The sequence below is a fragment of the Epinephelus moara genome, chromosome 11 (assembly GCF_006386435.1).
Source record: "Epinephelus moara isolate mb chromosome 11, YSFRI_EMoa_1.0, whole genome shotgun sequence".
NCBI lineage: Eukaryota > Metazoa > Chordata > Actinopteri > Perciformes > Serranidae > Epinephelus > Epinephelus moara.
The window spans coordinates 6553176-6572911 of NC_065516.1; the positions used below are offsets into that span (position 1 = coordinate 6553176).

General features: G+C 39.8%; 1 protein-coding gene across 1 annotated transcript in view; it reads right to left on the reverse strand.

Moving 5' to 3' along the window:
* Nucleotides 1-9040: 9040 nt before the first annotated feature.
* The window catches only part of LOC126397597 (activin receptor type-2B-like), a 109445-nt gene continuing 98749 nt past the window's right edge, over nucleotides 9041-19736 (reverse strand). Inside the window, exons 8-11 of the mRNA XM_050056497.1 lie at nucleotides 17030-17144; nucleotides 16809-16947; nucleotides 14532-14662; nucleotides 9041-10620 (exon numbers count right to left, since the gene is read on the reverse strand). Coding sequence (XP_049912454.1) covers nucleotides 10399-10620; nucleotides 14532-14662; nucleotides 16809-16947; nucleotides 17030-17144 — 607 coding nt within the window. The 3' untranslated portion in view covers nucleotides 9041-10398. The remainder of the gene's footprint in view (nucleotides 10621-14531; nucleotides 14663-16808; nucleotides 16948-17029; nucleotides 17145-19736) is intronic.

Sequence of the window (19736 nt, forward strand, 5' to 3'; positions counted from 1 at the left end):
TTTTCTGCTTCAGTTTGAACGTCACATTATGAATGGGAAATATCTGCTGAGTTGGCACTTGGGTTAGTTAAAATGAACACTTTAGCATCATTAGCATTCAATGTATTGGTCCCAGTTTTACATTGTGGACAGATACTCCACTGGTTTCACTGTGGGATGCTAACAATCTCTGATCTCGAAATGCTGAATGTAGAAACATTTCCCCCCACACTGTGACACATTTCTGGTTACTGTTTCCTTTGAACCTTCATGTAAATGAGAGGTCAAATATTTGTTGAGGACTTTGGTTAGTAATCCATGCATGTGAAAATGACCCCATCATTCTCAACCCGAAACCTGAACGATAATGTTGCCCGAGTCTTCCCTACATCACCGACTACTTTTGCCTTTCTCGCACTCCATTTCTGCTCATGTGGCTTTAATGAGGTAATATGTTCCTGGAAACACCTGGATCTGAGTCAGTCTGTCTGTTCATTTGTTAGACATAAAAACAGCAGGTCAGCATCTTCTGAGAAGGTTGAGAGATCATACCTGGATATGGGTAAAAAAAACGCATTTAGAATATGATACTAGAAATTTAAATTATTGCAAGTCGTCTCGGATTTGTGTCATCAAGAATCAAACCAAGTTTGGTTCATTTAATCAACCATGATTTCACTCAACCATTATCAAAGGTTTCATCTCTGTCTGTTTTAATCATATTCTATATGCATTTCAATACAAATATTTTCTGGTGCGATATTTAGGAGAACGAAGGGAAGCTCCAGAGATGAAGACAAATAACCTTCACTAAAACAAAGTGAAATAAAGAAGAATGAGTGAGGCGAGGAGGAAAAAAAGACACAAGAAAGTGATGAGGTAAGAAAATAGGAATTTTTGATGGAAGTGGAAGATGCGAGAGGAGAGGAAGTTCAAAGATGAAGACAAGTAGTGAGAGGTATGGAGATAAAAGGACATCAAGACAAAGAGACACAAAGTAAGAAGACAATGATGAAAGGAAAAATGGTGATGGAAAAAAGGATGTTAAAAGAGACAAGATAAGAAAAAGAATGAGACAAGAAAAAGAACAGAGGAAAGAAGAGGGATAAGTACACAAGTAGAGAGGCTAGAAAAGGAAGGGAGATGAGAGTAGAAATAAGAATACAGTGGCTGCAGTGGAATACTGTTTTTTGCTTAAGAGGGTTCCTAACTGACTGAAATGATGAAGACGAATGTAAGTGGCAGCTATGGTAAGAGCTGAATGCTAAGGAAAGGAGCTACAGTGCCTCCCTTCTTATGTCCCTTAGCATAGGACACAGGACCATTCCTCACCAAACTCAAGGAGATAATGTCATCCCACAGTTCCTTATGGTAGCAACATTTAAAGCAAGGTACCATACGGCCATTTACAAAGACAAACATTATGCCTATCTTGCATAATAAATATTGTATACAACCATACTAATTGCCCCTTTGCTAAGTCCTGCCCTTCTAACATGGACTGGCCAATCGTAGCGTAGCATCCGCCAGCTCCACGAGGATCCTACAATAACCTGACTGTGCTCCATTGACTCTCATGCAATTGTTCCAGATTTCGTTCATTTTAATGCTGTTTTTGTGGATTTCCAGCTAAATGTTGTGCTTGGGGCACGTGTATTAATGATACTCATTACCTGGAGAGGAAGGAAGGAGATATACATTTCTTCCCATTCCAAAACCAAAATTAAAGCCTGAAAAGTGTAGGGTTAGCTAGCTAGCTACTAGAGGTATAGACTACTGTATGTATACACATACTACTGTTGCTTTTTATTGATTTTAACAGTTAATAAAGACCTACCCTGCTCTACAGGGATCAGTGAAGGGAAACAGGGAAACTGCTGATATTCAACAAGCTGCTTCCTGCGGAGCTCTCCTCCCATCTGGCAGCAGAGATCCAGGCGCTAGGAGGAAGCCAAACACCATTCATCTGCAAAAACTGAGATGACGTAGAGCTGGTTCAGTGAAGTTTCCCATTATATTCATCGTCTTTTGTCTCAATAGCCAGGTAATGTGGTGGTTCACTTTTACACTGTGAGCTGTATGTTAGGCTTTAGCTTCTATCTTTACCATTTTAACCTGTTTTTGCAGCTGAGTCTGTTTGACATCTTGATAGATCCTTCAAACACAAATTGTAGACACTTCCGTCTGCTTCACACCGAAATCACTTTTTTGTTTTTCTTAAAATTTTATAGGCTAATATTTCTTCAGGAAGTGCAGTTCATTACAGTGTGGGTTCCATGCTTGCTATGACAGCTAAAAGGACCATGTCAAAGAGGTGGGGCTTAGCAAAGGGTCAGTTGAGATTCATGTGGCTCAATATGAGTGGACAGGAGGTTGAGAATGAGCAACCATTCTTGAGACTTTCCTCCTCCAAAATACAGTTACATAGGTCAACTGTTCAGCAGCTAATTAAGAGCCGAATTTACATGATTGTTAGGCAGCGACCTCTAGTGGCCATAGTAATTATGATGAGAGCAAAAGAGGAAGTAAGGTGGCGTAGTACAAAGGGCGACAAAGCCCACATAGGGAAAAGGTCAGGGTTGATGGACGGGTCATACCAACACAACACTTTGACCCAGGAGACCACTGTTGTGTCCCGTGTGAAACCAAAAGTCACCATTAAGTTATTCTAATGTGAGCATACTTGCCAACCCGACCCGATTTTCCTAGAAGACTCCCAATTCCTCCTGGGGTCAAAATTTCCCTTAATTTTTTTTTAAGATTTATGACAAATTTTCACTACTTTTTTCCTTTTTGTTATCACAATCTGTTTCTGACAATGTACAGCATGTAAAAGCTCTATGACTCTAATGCTGTGTTGACAATGAACGACACAGCAACAGACTACAAGTCATTTTTAATGGAAACAAGTGACATGAAGCTAGACACTACAAATAAAAGTTGAGCTGGCCTCAAAATTTTTTGGCAGTGGACTGGTGAAATGTTATGTTAAAATGTACGGAAGAGTATTGCATTCATTTGCGTAATTTCTTTCTATTTTTCGGAGTAATTTATTTATTTTTCTGGTTTTTAGTGTAATTTTTTTTTTGTTTTTCTGAGTATTTTTTTCTGTTTTTCTGAATATTTTTTCCCCTTTTTTTGTGGTAATTTCTTTCTGTTTTTTGGGGTATTTTTTTTTTCTCTGTTTTTCGTGGTAATTTTTTTTCCTGAACGAGGAGACGAGATACTTCAAAATCTCGCGAGAAGCTCCCACCTGGCACCTACTAGTGACCCCTGCATCCATGGTGACTCCTGCTCATGGATGTATTTTGCATCCGTGCTCCTGCTCCTAGATAATTTCAACTACAGGATCAATAAGGGTAAGGCACGTAATTAGTTACACACAGGGTATGATAATCTAGCTATGTTTTCGACTGCATCCTTCTAGTGTAGGCCTATCGCTCAATGTAAAATTAAATTAAAATTAATTAAATTAACAGGTTAGGTTAGTAACAGGTTGTAACAACGTTAGCTGACAAACGTGTATGGCCATGGAGTCACCATGGATGCAGGGGTCACTTGCAGGTGCCAGGTGGGAACTTCTCGCGAGATTTTGAAGTATCTCGTCTCCTCGTTCAGGAAAAAAAAATTACCACAAAAAACAGAAAAAAATTATCACAAAAGAGTCACATGTCAAGTGAATGCAATATGAATGCAATACGCTTCCGTAAAAATGCACTTCAGACAAAAGCATAGATTTTATTTATTTTTTTACCAAATATAAACTTTCGATGGCATCAGTCGAAGTGCTTTGTAGCAAGTAGCAGACACACACAAGCCACTGACAACATAACTGCGTTAACGAGACCTCGAACAACACTTCAGCATCGACTCGCCAATAATGTAGCTGGTCATGCTGTTGCTGTGTCACTCACAGTGTGAATAGAGCATACAAGTCTTTCCTCCCTGCTGGTGTTCTCCCTCTCGCTCCTTCTCCAACCCTTGAGGATGGAGAGGGGTGCTAGTCAGGCCAACATGGGTTTGGCATGGCTGCCAGTGGACACCTTGTCTCTGTGCTGACAAGGTGATGCATGTGTGACAGGACCGCTGTAGTAGGGGTTTGGGCGACGAGGCATGCCCTCCTCCACCATGGCAGGGTACCGGCTGTCTTTCAGAGACTATGAGCCTCCAGTCCACCTTGCTTAGGTATCCAGGACCCAGGGTTGTGTGGGCCAGGGAGGACAGCCGGCAGTGGGTCCCTGGCACCTACAGCCTGGCCTGCCTCCCTCCTCCTGGTAGTCTGCTGGAGCTGAATGAACTAAAAACTAAACCAAATCAAATGTATGCAATTTATATTTTGTTATTTTCATTCTTTAAAAGCAATAGAATGCAGGAAACACAGTCTCTGAAACTTAAAAAATCCTCTCTACTTTTATGGTCTAAAGGTTGGCAAGTATGAGCGTAAGTCATGTAACGCGTCGTTCATCTTCGGAACATTGTAGTTTGATCATGGCAGACCCATGTCCATAAAATCCATCATCTTGTCTTTTCCCAAGTCCTTATGAATTCTCCTTCTTATCTTTCCTTCACCCAGTGACGTTGTCCATCAAGGTCAAGAAGAAGTGTTTAGAAAAAGACACAGAATGTAATTAATTTGGACTATTCAACCACAGCCATTGAGTTCGTTGAAGAAGACAAAAGAAAAGGTGGGAGAGAGAAATAAGCACAAAGATGGAAATTCATGAGTGATGATGGAAGTAGTCCAGCTCAGTCCAGGTGTTTTTATATTGGCAGTTCAGTTCAGTCTAACAAAAACAAACACTTTATTGACTATTAACAGGGTGAAGGTTTGAGTCTGGCTGTAACCTGGTAGACTTTCCTCTTCAATCAGTTTGGAGATTTTATGTAAAAAAACAACAACAAAAAAACAAAAACAAAACTAATCAAATAAAACAAAAACCAAAGAATATAAAAGCTCACAATAAAATATTGTGACTACAAGTCATCAAAGCAACTAATAAAATATAGAAACAGAACTTTAACACAGAAAAGTCTTCTGAGGTATTTCTGGTGTATTGAGGTGATCTGTGGTTTATGAGCAGTATTGTTTTGATGTATTTTTTTGTTTTGTTTGTCTCCCGGCTTATCTATCTTTTCCACTCTTTTATTAATCAATGTTATTCTCTCTTTCTTGTACCGTCGTTCTCAAACGCCCCACGCTCCTCGAAAAACTCCTCTTGCTTCACTGACTTCATACAAAGACAGAGAGTTGCATGTGTTCAATGCACCGAAAGTCAAATTAATAAAAAGGAATATACAGAAATATATTCATCTTTGAGTTTGAATCATCATTTTCATCATCGTCAGCAGCAGCAGCATCGTAGACATTCACTGTTACATGTATGGCATCACAGAAGAAACAGAAACACAAAAACATACAAATAAAAAATAAAAACACTGTTTTGTTTCCAGTTCTTATTGTTAATAATGATGTGTGTGTTTTGAGGATGAAGCTAGTTTCTGAACTGGGCTCTTAGCTGCTGGTTTGCGAGGCAACAGACAAGATGCCCTGGTTTTGGTCCCGGTTGAAGAAAAAAAATAAAAAAGAAAGAGAGAATAAGAGACAGAGGTTAGGAGGTAACTGAGGGGGTGACTGATGACCTTTGACCTCTGTAAATGTTGATCTTTGAGTTGTGATTAACTTGACCAGTTCTTTCTTTTTTATATTGCAGAAACACTGGAGAAGGCTGGACTTACAGTAAAGAAGGTAAAGCATGTGTCTAGTGTTATTCTATATTTTTTCTGTCAAATCAACATTGGACCTCATGCAGAAACATTTACTGATATTTCTCTTATATTCTTATTGAGAGGAAAAATAACAGAAGTCAACTTCAGATGCACCACACATTCTTAATAATCTAAATCTGCTCTCACCAAGATGTGCTCAATGATCATCAGTAAACACTATATAAGGGCAGGTGTTGTGCCATGTGCAAAGACTGACACATGAACTAGAGAACTAGAGAAATGTCAACAACAAAGGCCGTACGATGAAGGAGAAACAGTAATGAAATACTGTTAAATAAACAAAGTAAACAAGTGATTTTCCAAAGTTTTAGTTTTGGTAATTTAGGAAAATCAAAAACCCAAATATAGCAAAACATTTGTGATGATGTAAATGTCACAGCAGCAGTGTTGAAGAAAGCATTCGGATCTTTGACTTAAGTAACAATACTAATACACACTGTAAAATCACTCTGTTACTGGTAAAAGTACTGCACTGACAATGTTACTTCAGTAAAAATATGTAAGTACAGTCAGGGGAATGTTTTTAATTATTAAAAGTATAACAATTTAAATACATTCAATAAATTAAAAAAAGGAAAGGAAATATTTTTGCATGAAAAATGACTAGCAATTATCAAAATTGTTGCCAGTTAATTTTCTAATCAACTAATCATTTTAGTTTCACTTGTAAATTTTCATATTTTTGGTTTGTGCACAAAAATCTTTATTTGTAAAGTAACTTAAGTTAACAATAGTAGTGGAGTAGAAGTAGAAAGTGGCATGAGATTAAAATACTCACGTAAAGTAAAAGTACCTCAAATTTGTACTTAAGTACTTTCAAGTAGCTCTAATAAGTCTGTAAAAACTCTCCATCTGATCCAGAACGTTATTGTTAGGGTTGGCTCATGCTCGTCTTGGACCAGCCCGTAGTTAGGCTGACGTAGGCCTAGTCTGCACCAAGCCCCTTTTCTCCTTCTGTCTCTGTCCTTACTTTCTGAAAAGTTGGTTCTTCTTCACTTGCCAACATTCATGTCCTATTACTGCATATCGCTAACGCGGCTTCTTCTCTGGAGCCTTTGTGCTCCGCTATCTTGCAGGTTAACTGGAATTGCATCTATGCCTGGATGGTGTGTTGTGGTTTTGCCCCTGCCGTGGTCCTGCCTGATGCCTCCTACTACTGCTGTTATTATTAGTCATACTTCTAATGTTATTATACACATATTATTATTGTCACATACATATACTATCATGTATTAATATATACCCATAATTACCGTTATAATAATATTATTACTAAAATTAATGTTGTTGTACTCTATTATCATTACTGTCTGCCTTGCATCTCTCTCTGGCTGTCTCTCTCGGTCTCTCTCTGTCTCAGTCTCTCTCTTTATGTATCCTTTTGTCACGGATTACTGCAAATTTACTATGTTGACCTGTTCTGTACGACATCTATTGCACATCTGTTAGTCCTGGAAGAGGGATCCCTCCTCACTTGCTCTTCCTGATGTTTTCACAATTTTTTTGCCCCCTTAAAGGGTTTTTCCTTATCCGCTGTGAGGGTCCAAAGGACAGAGGGATGTTGAGATGATGCTGTAAAGCCCTCTGAGGCAAATTGTGATTTGTGATATTGGACTTTATAAATAAAAGTACTTTACGTAAATGTACTTAGTCACATTTCAACACTGGTCATCAGTGGGACACACAGTAACTGAAACTACAGTAACTGAGATCAATGGACCAAGGATAGCAGGGCTCCAGACTGCAAACAAATGGTTGCATTTTGCAACCATTTTTCTACTCAGTGCGAGTATGTTTTACAACTACTCGCTCGTGCGTGACCCACAAATTTGCAGGCACCTTTTTTTTTTTCATGTTGTAAAACAAGCAAGCGAGTCCGCCAGTGTAGGCTAATGTGTGTGAGAGGGGGAAAGTCCAGGATCACCTCATCTACACTCATCAGTAGGCTCGATTGAGATGAACTGCACCGCACCTGAAAAGTGGACGAGAGGAGGTGGCTGCAGCGGTCACTGAGGCGGTCTCAACGAGCTGCGTTCAAGTCGGAGGCTGAATCCAAATGTCATTACTTACATACATAACAATTATCAAAATATTATCAGACTCATATATCAGTTTGTTAGTCTCCAATTGTTTTAATTTTGATAGACTGACTTATTAAATACTTTACAGGCGTTCTGTAATTCATGTTCATGGTTCAACCTCTGTTTTACATGAATTCTCATGTAAATCAGCATCATATCAGTTTGCTGCTGCAGAGCAGACCTGTCCCCTCAACTACAGAGGCTAAATAAATTGTGTCTGACTATTAGGTTAATATTTTCTTCACTTCTGTACAGATGTTATTTTAAGAATCCTTACATCCCACTGACCACAAGTCTTTGTAATGCTAAATACTTCAATAATTAAAACAGTCCAATGTTAATATACGGTAGACTACATATAGTTCATGATACAGTTAAAATGGCTAAAAATGTGAATAACTGCGTTAAGGTATGCCTGTAAATTTTCTGCTTGTGCCCCTAAAATTTTCAGTCAGGGGCTACAGTACTCCTACAAAAAAAAGTTAGTCTGGAGCCCTGGATAGTAGTATTTCTTTCGCCCATGATTTTATTAACCCAATCAGTAAATCACTGTAACACATAATAATGTAAATTTGATGATATTCATGTATTTTTAGAAAATATTATTCAAAATAAATTTATGTTTCCTCGAGTTGGACAATTTGTGTACAGTGAAAACAGGATATTTTCTCTTTTCTTGGTCAGAGTGCTCTCAACCACTCACTAAATGTTCTCTGACCTAAGAAAAGAACAAAAAAAAAAAAAAAATAGTGAATCCCAGAAATCACTGGGTAACAAATTAAGACCAAATTGTGGATTTGAACAAAAAATAAAAAAGAATTTGTCCATATACCGCTTCTTGCATGAGGCCCAATGTATCTGACTTCCTTACTGAGGCCAGCTTCCTGCAGTGTTACGGCTAAACCAGAAGGTTTAGGATGTTGGAGGGAAACAGAGCTGAGGAGGTCAAAAGTCACAGGTCCTTCATTGACCTCCAGGTAAGACACGACCAGACTAAGAACATGAAACAATCAGCACGAACAGTATAAAATCTAAATAATAAAAAAAAGAAAACTCATCATGTGTCACATCATGTGACTGTTGTGTCCACATTGTACCACACACACTCACACGCTTGCTTACACACACTCACACACACACACACACACACACACACACACACACACACACACACACACACACACACNTAGGGTAACGTGTTCCCCCTTGTTTGGGCACCTTGCAAATTTACATTTTCAGGACAGCCAATAGGCTTTGAGCACCCTCAGATAAGCCCCTCCCACCTGCTGCTGGCCGCCCCTCCCCAGCCGTGAAAACTTGTGGCCGGCATCGCGTCCTGTCGAATCCCCTCCCCCAGCCCCTGTAGACCTGGTTACCTGAGAAGTTTTATTTCTGAGCCAACCAAAATGCTGTGGTTGAACGCAGTCAGCCAATCAAATCTCTGCATGCAAGACGTTCGCCTCCTGGTTCCTGAAAAGCAATTCCGTCAGACCTCTCTCAGTCTTCAACTTCAAGTTAGAACAGCTGAACACAAAGGAAGAGAGAGAGGAAACCTTCCTGTTAAAACAAGCACTGTCCAGTCTTTCTGGGTTTTGTGTTTTCAGTCTTTCCTTGTGACCTCACTTCCTGTTTCCTGTATTTTTGGATGCAACCCGTTGGATCCGAAGGTTTGTCGTGTGTGAGTAGTAGCGTGTGGTCGAAGGAGGAAAACAGAAAAGAAAATGAGTCAGAGAAAAGGTAGAACAACAAGCGTTCTAAAGTAGGTATTTGTTGCGTAACAGTCGTGGAGTTCCTACAAGGGTTTTGCAGCATTGTAGTAAAAAAACATCCCAACGGTAGGTTGATGGTAGGTGGTTGCTAGGTAACGCGGTTGCAAAGTTGCCAGGTAGGTAGAAAAGTCCAGATCTGGAGGAGTAGAAGAAAGAATGCACGCCGAAAATGGTTAAAAAAAAGAAAGAAAAGAAAATAGCAAAAGAAATGAAAGTCTTCGCTGAGGTACCTGGAGAAGAGCATTCACTGAGTCGGGACCTGAATGCATTTCAGTGTTGGGTTTTCCCGTTTGTGTGTGTGTGTGTGTGTGTGTGTGTGTGTGTGTGTATGTGTATGTGTGTGTGTGTGTGTGTATGAGCATGTTTGGTTCTCTCATTAAACAAACACACACACACACACACACACACACACACACATTTGGTGAAAAAAACAAAAAAACAAAAAACAAAAAAAAACACGAATTAATCAAGACCAAGAGGAAAACTTGAGAAAAACGAGGACGTGTGCTGGTAATTTTTGTCCAAAACGGACGTAGAGAGAATCAAAGAAAAGAAGTCCAAAGAGATCAAATAGCAGCTGCTTTCACGCCATGTTTCTGGTTCAGATTGTAAAATTCCACTGAGAAAAGATGGTGTGCGTGTGTGTGTGTGTGGGTGTGTGTGTGTGTGTGTGTGTGTGTGTGTGTGAGATTCGGTCGTTTTCACAGGAAGTTGAACCGAACTTCACCGGTAACGTCAGGCCTCCAAAACAAGTTTGTTTGTTTTCTTTTCTTACTTCCTCCTCATATACTGGACTCTTTGGGCGGTAGGTCCACATTGGTTACCATGGGAACATGTGGGAGCGTGGAGACCAGCAGGGCGTGGTGGTCAGAGGAAGGCGGGGAGATGGTGGTGGTGAGGCGGCGGACCTGACAGATCCTCTCCTCCACACACCCAGCCGATAATCGAGCCTCAGCATCATGATCCCAGCACTCCTCCACTGTCTCACAGATCTGAGCCAGACCCTGCAGACAGCAGCAGCAGAAGAAGAAGTCATTACAGGAAGACATCAGAAAAACAAGAGTCTAACTAATTTATTATTTTGGGGGTTTAAGCCTGAAGGGCTGAAAATGTAATGTTTTTGTGTGAATTCATTATTTTTTAATTTTTTTTGCAAAATGTTAAATGTTTTTGCAAAGTCCTGTAAGATGGTACATTGTATACACTTATTCACCAGTGACTGGAAGTTGTGTGCAAATGCTGCTCAATAAATATGAAGCCAATCATCCAGATAGGGGTGCTCTAATCCAAAAACTTGATTTTGGAAAGGCTATGTCTCTCACACTGTAAGACCAATTTGACTTGAAATTCAACAGAAAAGTGTAGCTCAGTGTGCTCTTCAAAAAGCCCCAAGAACCATGAAGGTCTGCTTGACTAAATTTTATGCCATTTTGATTTTTTCTTTTTTCTTTTTTTAAATACATGATTGTACCAACCTGTCTGTAGATCATCACTGGACCAATCTGACCAAAAGTTATCAAAAGCTTCTCATTGTGTTTTGAAGATACTGACCTATGAATTTTAGAGGGGCCTTGGCTCAGCACATAAATAGGACAAAGTCTAACAACAACAAACTGTCTACACAACTTCTAGCAACATAACCTTTAAGTTTCATTTGAATTGACCACTAGGGAGCCCCACAAATGCAAAAAATGGGTGTGGCATAACACGAATCAGACTACAAATCAGAAATTGTTTGTCCAATCATTACAAAACGTGCAGTATAACTTAAATAGAAAAATTTAACCACGTGTAAAAAAACATTTCTTAATTCCTTATGGGAGCACTGCAACGCAATTTAGATTAAAAAAAACAACAACATATTTTTGACATCTCCTAAACTGTAGCTCCGATTCCTACCAAATTTTCCATAGATCATTATTGGATGAGGCTTATCAAAGTTTATTTAAAGCTTATTGATATCTCAATGCATTTTGTAGATACTGAAAATTGAACTTTAGAGGGAGGCATGCTCTTCAAAAAAGCCCCAGTAACCATTTAAGTCTGCCTGACTAGATTTTACACCATTTTTAATTTTTTTCAGAAATATATGATTTGTTTTTTTCTATGGATCATTACTGGACCAAGCGTATCAAAAGTTATTGAAAGCTTGTTGATATCTCATTCTATTTTGAAGATATTGACCAATGAACTTTAGACGGGGCGTGGCTAAGGACACACAGAACAAACTCCACAACGGTTGAGCCAATCATCATAAAACTTGCAGGAAATGTTAATATAGCCTGAAAATTTCATTTAAATCTACCAATAGGGAGTGCTACAAATACAAAAAATGGCAGTGGCATATAAAAACCATCGGACTATGAATCATTACAAAACTTGCAGGGTATGTTAAATAATCATGACGCTCACGTGTGATTTTTTTTTTTTTTGAAATCACTAGATAAGGGGGCCCCACCAGTTCCAAACAAGTGCAATGGTCTTGCACAAATTGGCCATGAATCAATGACAGTTTTCCAAACATCACCAAACTGTTTCTGAAATTGATCAATAAGGGGCAACAGTGTTGCAAAGAAGAGCATGGCTCGGCAGAGAAATGAATGAGCATCTGTCTGCTCATCAGAAAAGTATTGGTTATATTTAATGCAGGTATTGTAAAACTGTCAAAAGTCTTGATCCTTAGCAGCTTAACAGCTTGAGATCATTGTACGAGGTATTTGATTCAAAGACGCTCAACTAAAATACAACAATGTGACATTATGAGAGACTGATGCTTCATTTAAAGCTGGTCCAAATACTTTCCAAATCTTTGCACTGTGAGGCAGAAAATTATTTGTGACTTTTAATTATTAATAAATAGGGTTGGGTACCATTCACATTTGAATGGGTACCAGTACCGAGAATTTGGTACCAGTGCCCAAACGTAATTTTTTCTGTATTTTACTCTCTATGTAATAACTAAAACGTACTTTCGAACAAGCTGCAGGGGTGATGTAGTCTTGCTTTCTCTTTACACCACTATATCCCTGTCTGTCTGTCCATCATCTCTTTTGTTCTCTGTATAGACACAACTGACCAATATGTGAAATAGTAAGTACATAATTTAAGAAGCACAATCACAATATAAAGTTATACTAGGCTATTTCTAAAATCAAACTGAAAAGAAAATAGACCAGATGCCAAAACTGATTCTGATTCTGATTCTGAAAACTATTGGCACTGCAGCGACAGTTTCAGGTTGCTGCCGCAGAGCATCAGGGCATTTTTCTGCCTGAACCTGGTGGTCTCATCCAGATGTGCTCTCAGATACTGAAATTTGGTATCAATTGATTTAATGTGAATCAGTAGTACCAACGCAGTTTGGTTGCTATCGAGTTTCATCCCCAGCCCCATTGATTAATCTTTCTAGATTAATAGTAGGATAGTGTGAACTGTAAAATATGACACTAGGAATGCCATGGTGAGGAAATTTTCCAACTGGTTTCTAAACTCAGATAACACCTATCAATTCAATCAATCAATCATTTTTATTTATAAAGCCCAATATCACAAATCACAATTTGCCTCACAGGGCTTTACAGCATACAATATCCCTCTGTCCTTAGGACCCTCACAGCGGATAAGGAAAAACTCCCCAAAAACCCCTTTAACGGGGGAAAAAAACGGTAGAAACCTCAGGAAGAGCAACTGAGGAGGGATCCCTCTTCCAGGACGGACAGACGTGCAATAGATGTCGTACAGAACAGATCAACATAATAAATTAACAGTAATCCGTATGACACAATGAGACAGAAAGAGAGAGAGAGGGAGAGAGAGAGAGAGAGAGAGAGAGAGAGAGAGAGAGAGAGAGAGAGAGAGAGAGAGTATACTGGCAGTGTACATGTGTGACAATAATCATATGTGTATAATAACAGTAGAAGTATGACTAATGACTAAATAATAACCTATAATTATACCAGAAACGACATTTGTTGATGATGCTCAATATCTGTAGAGTGCTGTATGCTAATTCAAACTAAACATTTCCTCCTGCTGCAGCTTCACATTAAAAAGATTTAACTGGCCAAACACTAGTTGACTTTAATTTACTCACAGAAAATGTAATGTGTTTGTCAGTGAGATTAGCACTACCACTATTGTTCATCAAAAATGCATCTACAAAACAAGACAACAGTCATTTTCATCATATGTTGACAGCAGATAAGTTTGAAATATTGCAGGGAGTGATGGAACAGTCAGGAGCAGCCACAGTGAGCTGTTACATGAAGAACTGCACACCACCATTAAGTTCCCTGTTAGCATTGGGGTTAAAAATCCTTTGCCACTGTCTTGTCGGTCAACTCTCCTGATTAGTGAAATCTGACTCCTGCTGCTCTGTGTTGCGACTTTGCTGCTCCTGCTGTACAGAGTAGACGCTTTACATTTATAATTGTAGCATCTGTTATGCAACAGAATAATGATATAACTAGAATTATCCCCTCATCCACAGTTACGTTTAAGTTACAGTTTACATCCATATTTGTCCAGACTCATATGTAGCCACACCAGTTGACAATGCTTTAAATATGGATATTACTGCAAAAGAGTTACAAATTCTAAAATGTGGATGCTTCACACACATCCTGAACACAACAGCAAAGATCTATACAATTAGCACAGTTTCAAGAGTCACCAATTCAGTATCTGACCAAATATCTCCCCTTCTGTTCCTGAGATATGAGGTTGAATAATGGTCAGCAAAGTGCTTTAGCAGAACGTTATGGTGTCACAGGGAAGTAGAACTTTAATCTTTTGGATATAAAATGTCACAAAATAGTCTTAAGTTGTAGCCCAAACACTGTGTTACACTGACTACTATGTACCAATATCAACATTCAACGTTCAAGTGTCTGGTTTGCTGTGATGGAGGACTCACGCTGTGTTTTAGCCACAGGTCTTTGAGGGCCGGTCTCATCTTCTTGTGGACGACGACCTCTTGCAAGTCCTCCAATGATGGATGTTGACCGACCTCCTCCTCAAACGGTAGCATGTACTCATCCACTGGACCTAACAGACACACACAGGGTGAGTCAGTGTCTATGAAGGCAATTCACAGTAAAACACCTGAGTGAATATTAGTCGAGTAGAAGGAGCTGCCTCTGTCTTAGAATTCATGACTGTGTTTAAAATGTGGCAGAGACAGCAGTGATACAGTCTGACCATGGAGAAACTATTATGAGCTTCAGCAGAGACAGAATCAGCTAATTTTAGAAACAGGCATCAAATGTTTCTGTATTTGAACTCTGAGTATCCATTTGTGGGAAATGACTCTTTGTGATAATTTAATTTTGCTGAAAGTAAAAACTCCTCACACTTTTTTCTGGATGTTTCATGCTTCTCTCTACACTGGATTATCTGGTCACCACTGTAATCTACTGTTAACTGCCAGTAACTATTTTATAGTGGTGTTTGTGTGTGTCAAGTTACAGAGAAGCAGTCAGTGGCAGTGAAAATATTAGAGGTCGGGCTCCCTCCAACAATGCTCATTAAAATATGTATAAAAAGAAAATCACGGCCACAAACATGTTTTGTGAGGTCACAGTGACCTTTGATCTTCAACCAAAAATTGTAGTTAGTTCATTCAAATTCAAATTTGAGGAAATTCACCTCAATGCATTCTTGAGATATTGCATTCAAGAGAATGAGATGGATGCATGCTTGCAGTGACCTTGACCTTTGACCACCAAGTTCTAATTAGTTCACTCTGGACTCAAAGTAAGCATTTGTGCCAAGGTGTTCTTCAGCTACTGCATTTCTGAGAACGGATGGACAAGGTCACAGTGACCGTGTCCTTTCACTTTTTAACCACCAAATTATAACCAATTCATCCTTGAATCAAAGTAGATGTTTGTGCTTAATTTAAAGAAATTCCCTCAGGGTGTTCTTGAGATATCCTATTCAGAAAAATGAGATGGCCACAGTGACCTTGACCTTTGACCACTAAGATTGAATCAGTTAAGCTCAAAGTGGACAAATTTGAAGAAATTCTCTCAAAGCCTTCTTAATAGGGATGCAACGGTCCTCTGTAAAAATACTGAACCATTTGGTCCGCCCCGCACAGATCAATAAGCCCTTATGGAAGGCAGGTTTCCGGTTTTGCAATGAATTTGGCATTGATGCTTTACAGGACACTGTGTGTGTATGTGCCTATACACAGGCCGAGTCCATGGATGTATGAAGAGAACGGCCAAGTCAGCCTGCTGCACAAAAGCCCTCCCCGTGAGTTAATGTCCAATCACTGTTGTGGCTCTGCCCACTTTCCCCCTCACACTGTTGTAACTGGAGCCGGGGAAAGAGACACTCGTCTCACACAGAAAGTGTGGAAAAGTGGAAAAAACAAACAGAGAGCCATGGCAAACGCAAGCGGAGGAGTTGAGAGACAGAAGCTTGAAGAAGCACCGGCTTCATACAAATCTCCGGTGTGGGATCATTTCAGTTTCGCTGTTGAATAAAACGACGAGGGAGTGAAAACAGTAACAGAAATTTCGCTGTCTGCAAACGTTGCTTGGAAACGAGTCCGGCCAGGATCCGCAGCACGGCACTTAACACACAGTCTATGGAGCGGAGCCTGTGTTGCGTTCAAGCGTTGTCACGTAAATAACAAATTCCAGCACTTGAATAGGCTGTAGCACAACATAGCAGCATGTCAAGTGCAAAGTCAAGCAAAATAAAGAGATCATTTGGGGGGAAAAAAATTGTTCTCTTTACGCACAAAACATGTACCGAAACCGTGGCCCAAAAACCGAGGTACAGACTGTACCATAGGCTACCTGTACTGTTGAACCCTAATCCTTAAGAAACTGCACTCAAAAGGCTAAGACAGACAAGGTCACAGTAACCTTGACCTTTCACCTTTGACCAACAAAATGTACATAGTAAATCGTTGAGTTCACATGAAATTTGTGCCAAATGAAGAAATTCCCTCGACGCATTCTTGAGATACTGAATTCACAAAAACGGGATGGACAACCCGAAAACATAATGCCTCCAGCCACAGACATTGCATGCTTGGTCGCATAACAATGAGAATAAAGACTGTAAAGAATCTAGGAAATATAACAGTGCAGATGTTTTAATACAAGGATGAAATCTAGATATATATAATCACATAAATTGGTTGGAGACAGGTGTACAGTAGTTGTGTGTGTGTTACCGTCCACAGACTTGCAGCGGGACACCAGCTCCCACAGCACCAGACCCATGGCATACATGTCAATCCGGAGGAAGGCGTCTCGCTGGAAGTTGATGGCTCCCTCTAAAACCTCTGGAGCCATGTAACGCCTCGTTCCGACCTGCACCCACAAACAGACATGAAACAGTGCTCAGTGTGTCCACTCTTCTCCACCACTACCCCCTGCAGTCAAAGCAGTTCACCTGTCCATGCGTCTCTCCGGGTGGCTCCCCTGGCTCGAAGCGAACGGCAAGACCAAAGTCACCGATGACTGCTGTGAGGTCTGAACGCAGCATTATGTTCTTACTCTTGAAGTCCCTGAGAGACACAAAGAGACAATTAAATCAAACCCTGACACTCCAACCTCCCTCAGGCAAGCCTGCCCCCCCAACACAGTTACCATAATGCTTTGGGGGGAAAAAAACATGACATGCTGTGTGATAGTACAATCATGTGGTGGCTCACAAAAATGATCTCTTGACTGAGAAGATGTACTTTAACACCCACTAAAGTTGAAAGAGTCAGAAAAAAAATTCTTTCACAACTTGCAAACACATTCTCACTCTCACTCTAGGTATCCTGGATGCTCAGGGATCCCCTGTCAATTTATGCTTGTCTCTTCAACATACACTTTTGTTTTCACAGGGAATGAGCACGTTCTGCTCATTAAATGTATAGTTTATTTCCATGAGTTTAGGCAACAAAAGCATTTGGTTAGGTTAAAAAAAACAACAACAAACAAACATGGTTTGGCTTAAAATAAGTAACGTTGGGTGACATATGTCACCTTACCCTACTTTACTTTATCTTATTTTGTGTTGTCTTATCTCATCTCTTCATGTCATCTCATATTGTCCTGTCTCATCTTATCTTACCTTGCCTTATCTTATCTCATGTTGTCTTGTCTCATCTTTTCTTATCTGATCTTGTCTCATCTTCTCTTATCTGATCTTGTCTCATCTTACCTTGTCTTGTCTTACTTTATCTAATCTTTTCTTGTCTTGTCTCACCTCATCTTACCATGTCATGTCAATCAATCAATCAATCAATTTTATTTATAAAGCCCAATATCACAAATCACAATTTGCCTCACAGGGCTTTACAGCATACGACATCCCTCTGTCCTTATGACCCTCGCAGCGGATAAGGAAAAACTCCCCAAAAAAACCCCTTTAACGGGGAAAAAAAACGGTAGAAACCTCAGGAAGAGCAACTGAGGAGGGATCCCTCTTCCAGGACGGACAGACGTGCAATAGATGTCGTACATGTCTGAGATCATTTGACCTGGTCTCATCTTATGTGAGCTTATGTTAGCTTGTCTTGTCTCATCTCATCTTAAGTTTAAGTTTATTTACTTTATTAATCCCCCTGAGGGGAAATTCAATGTTTTCACTCTTGCTTGTCAATTACACACAGGTCCGAAAGACACACACATGCACAAACTGGACCTATACATGCACAAAGTGGAGAGATGTCAGAGTGAGGGGGCTGCCCTTGGTCAGGCGCCCCGAGTGGCTGTGGGGCTTGGTGCCTTGCTCAAGGGCACCTCGGCAGTGCCAAGGAGGTGAACTGGCACCTCTCCAGCCACCAGTCCACGCTCCATATTTGGTCCGGACAGGCTCGAACAGGCGACCCTCCGGTTCCCAACCCACATCTTACCTTGTCTTGTCTTACTTTATCTAATTTTGTCTCATATCATTTGACTTTGTCTCATCTCATCTCATCTCAACTTATCCCATCTTACCTTATCTCATCTAATCTTGTCTTATCTCATATAATTTGATCTGGTCTCATCTTATCTAATCTTGTCTTATCTTATCTAATCTTACCTTGTCATGTCTTATCTTATCCAGTCTTGTTTTGTCTCATCTCATGAGCTGAATGACGTGTGAGCAGCTCCTGTTTGCAGTGTACTCATGGATGTACAGACAGCTATCACTGGATTACTGTGTTGAAAACTTTTTTTTGAATGATGATTATTTTTTCTCTGCTTTCTGAGTGAATTTATGTATGTTTCTTCTGAATGGACATCAGAGATAATGAGAAGTCACACCGAATGCTATCAACATGTGTTTCATATCTGTGTGTTGACATTTCACTCAGTGATGACTGTGTTTAAAAGAATCTTAATTAGGTATGGGCAGCACAAGCAAAAACACTATTCGAAAATTGTGGCAACTATTCGACAATTTTTCGAATAATCCCCCCCCCCCCTCCGCTTATAGTACGCCCGAGTATGTTCGGGCCTGTAGTCTCTGCATGTTTCTCCTGTTTGTAGAAGAGCATCAAACTAGCTGGTAGCCCATCTCACACCGCTGTAGCAATCCTATACTGTCCTCGTGCGGTTAGGAGCTTTTATCTTAGTGAGGAGGTGTGGTTGACCCTGTTTCTAGGTATGACGCAGTCTTCTAAAAGCTGTGATTGGTTGTTACAAAAAGGAAAAAAAAAAAAAAAAAAAGAAAAACAAATGCGCTCCTATTAATGAATGGACAGTGAAATCAACCGATCATAGAACTTAGACTGTAGGCTATTAAGAAATGTGTAATCATGAAAATATTTTTATGTCATCATGATGAAACTCAGCAAAATTAAATTAATTGTTACACAGCTTCAAAATGTTTGAACGTACCTCATTCACATGCCGATTATTATATTGATTTGCTTATTGTTATGTTTACTCGCCATGCTGGTAATTTTACTACTTAATCTATTTGATATTAATGGTGGACGCAGACTCAGCTGTCAGCAATTACTGTGATTGCTGGCCTCCTTGTAAAAAGCGGTTTGATTTGGCAGAATGACCAAAACAACGAATGAAATGGAGAAAAAAAGAACGAGAAAGCCGAACTGGACAGAAGAGCAGTGCCTGCTGTTGGCACAGCTCGTGGAGGAGAACAAAGGAGTTTTAAG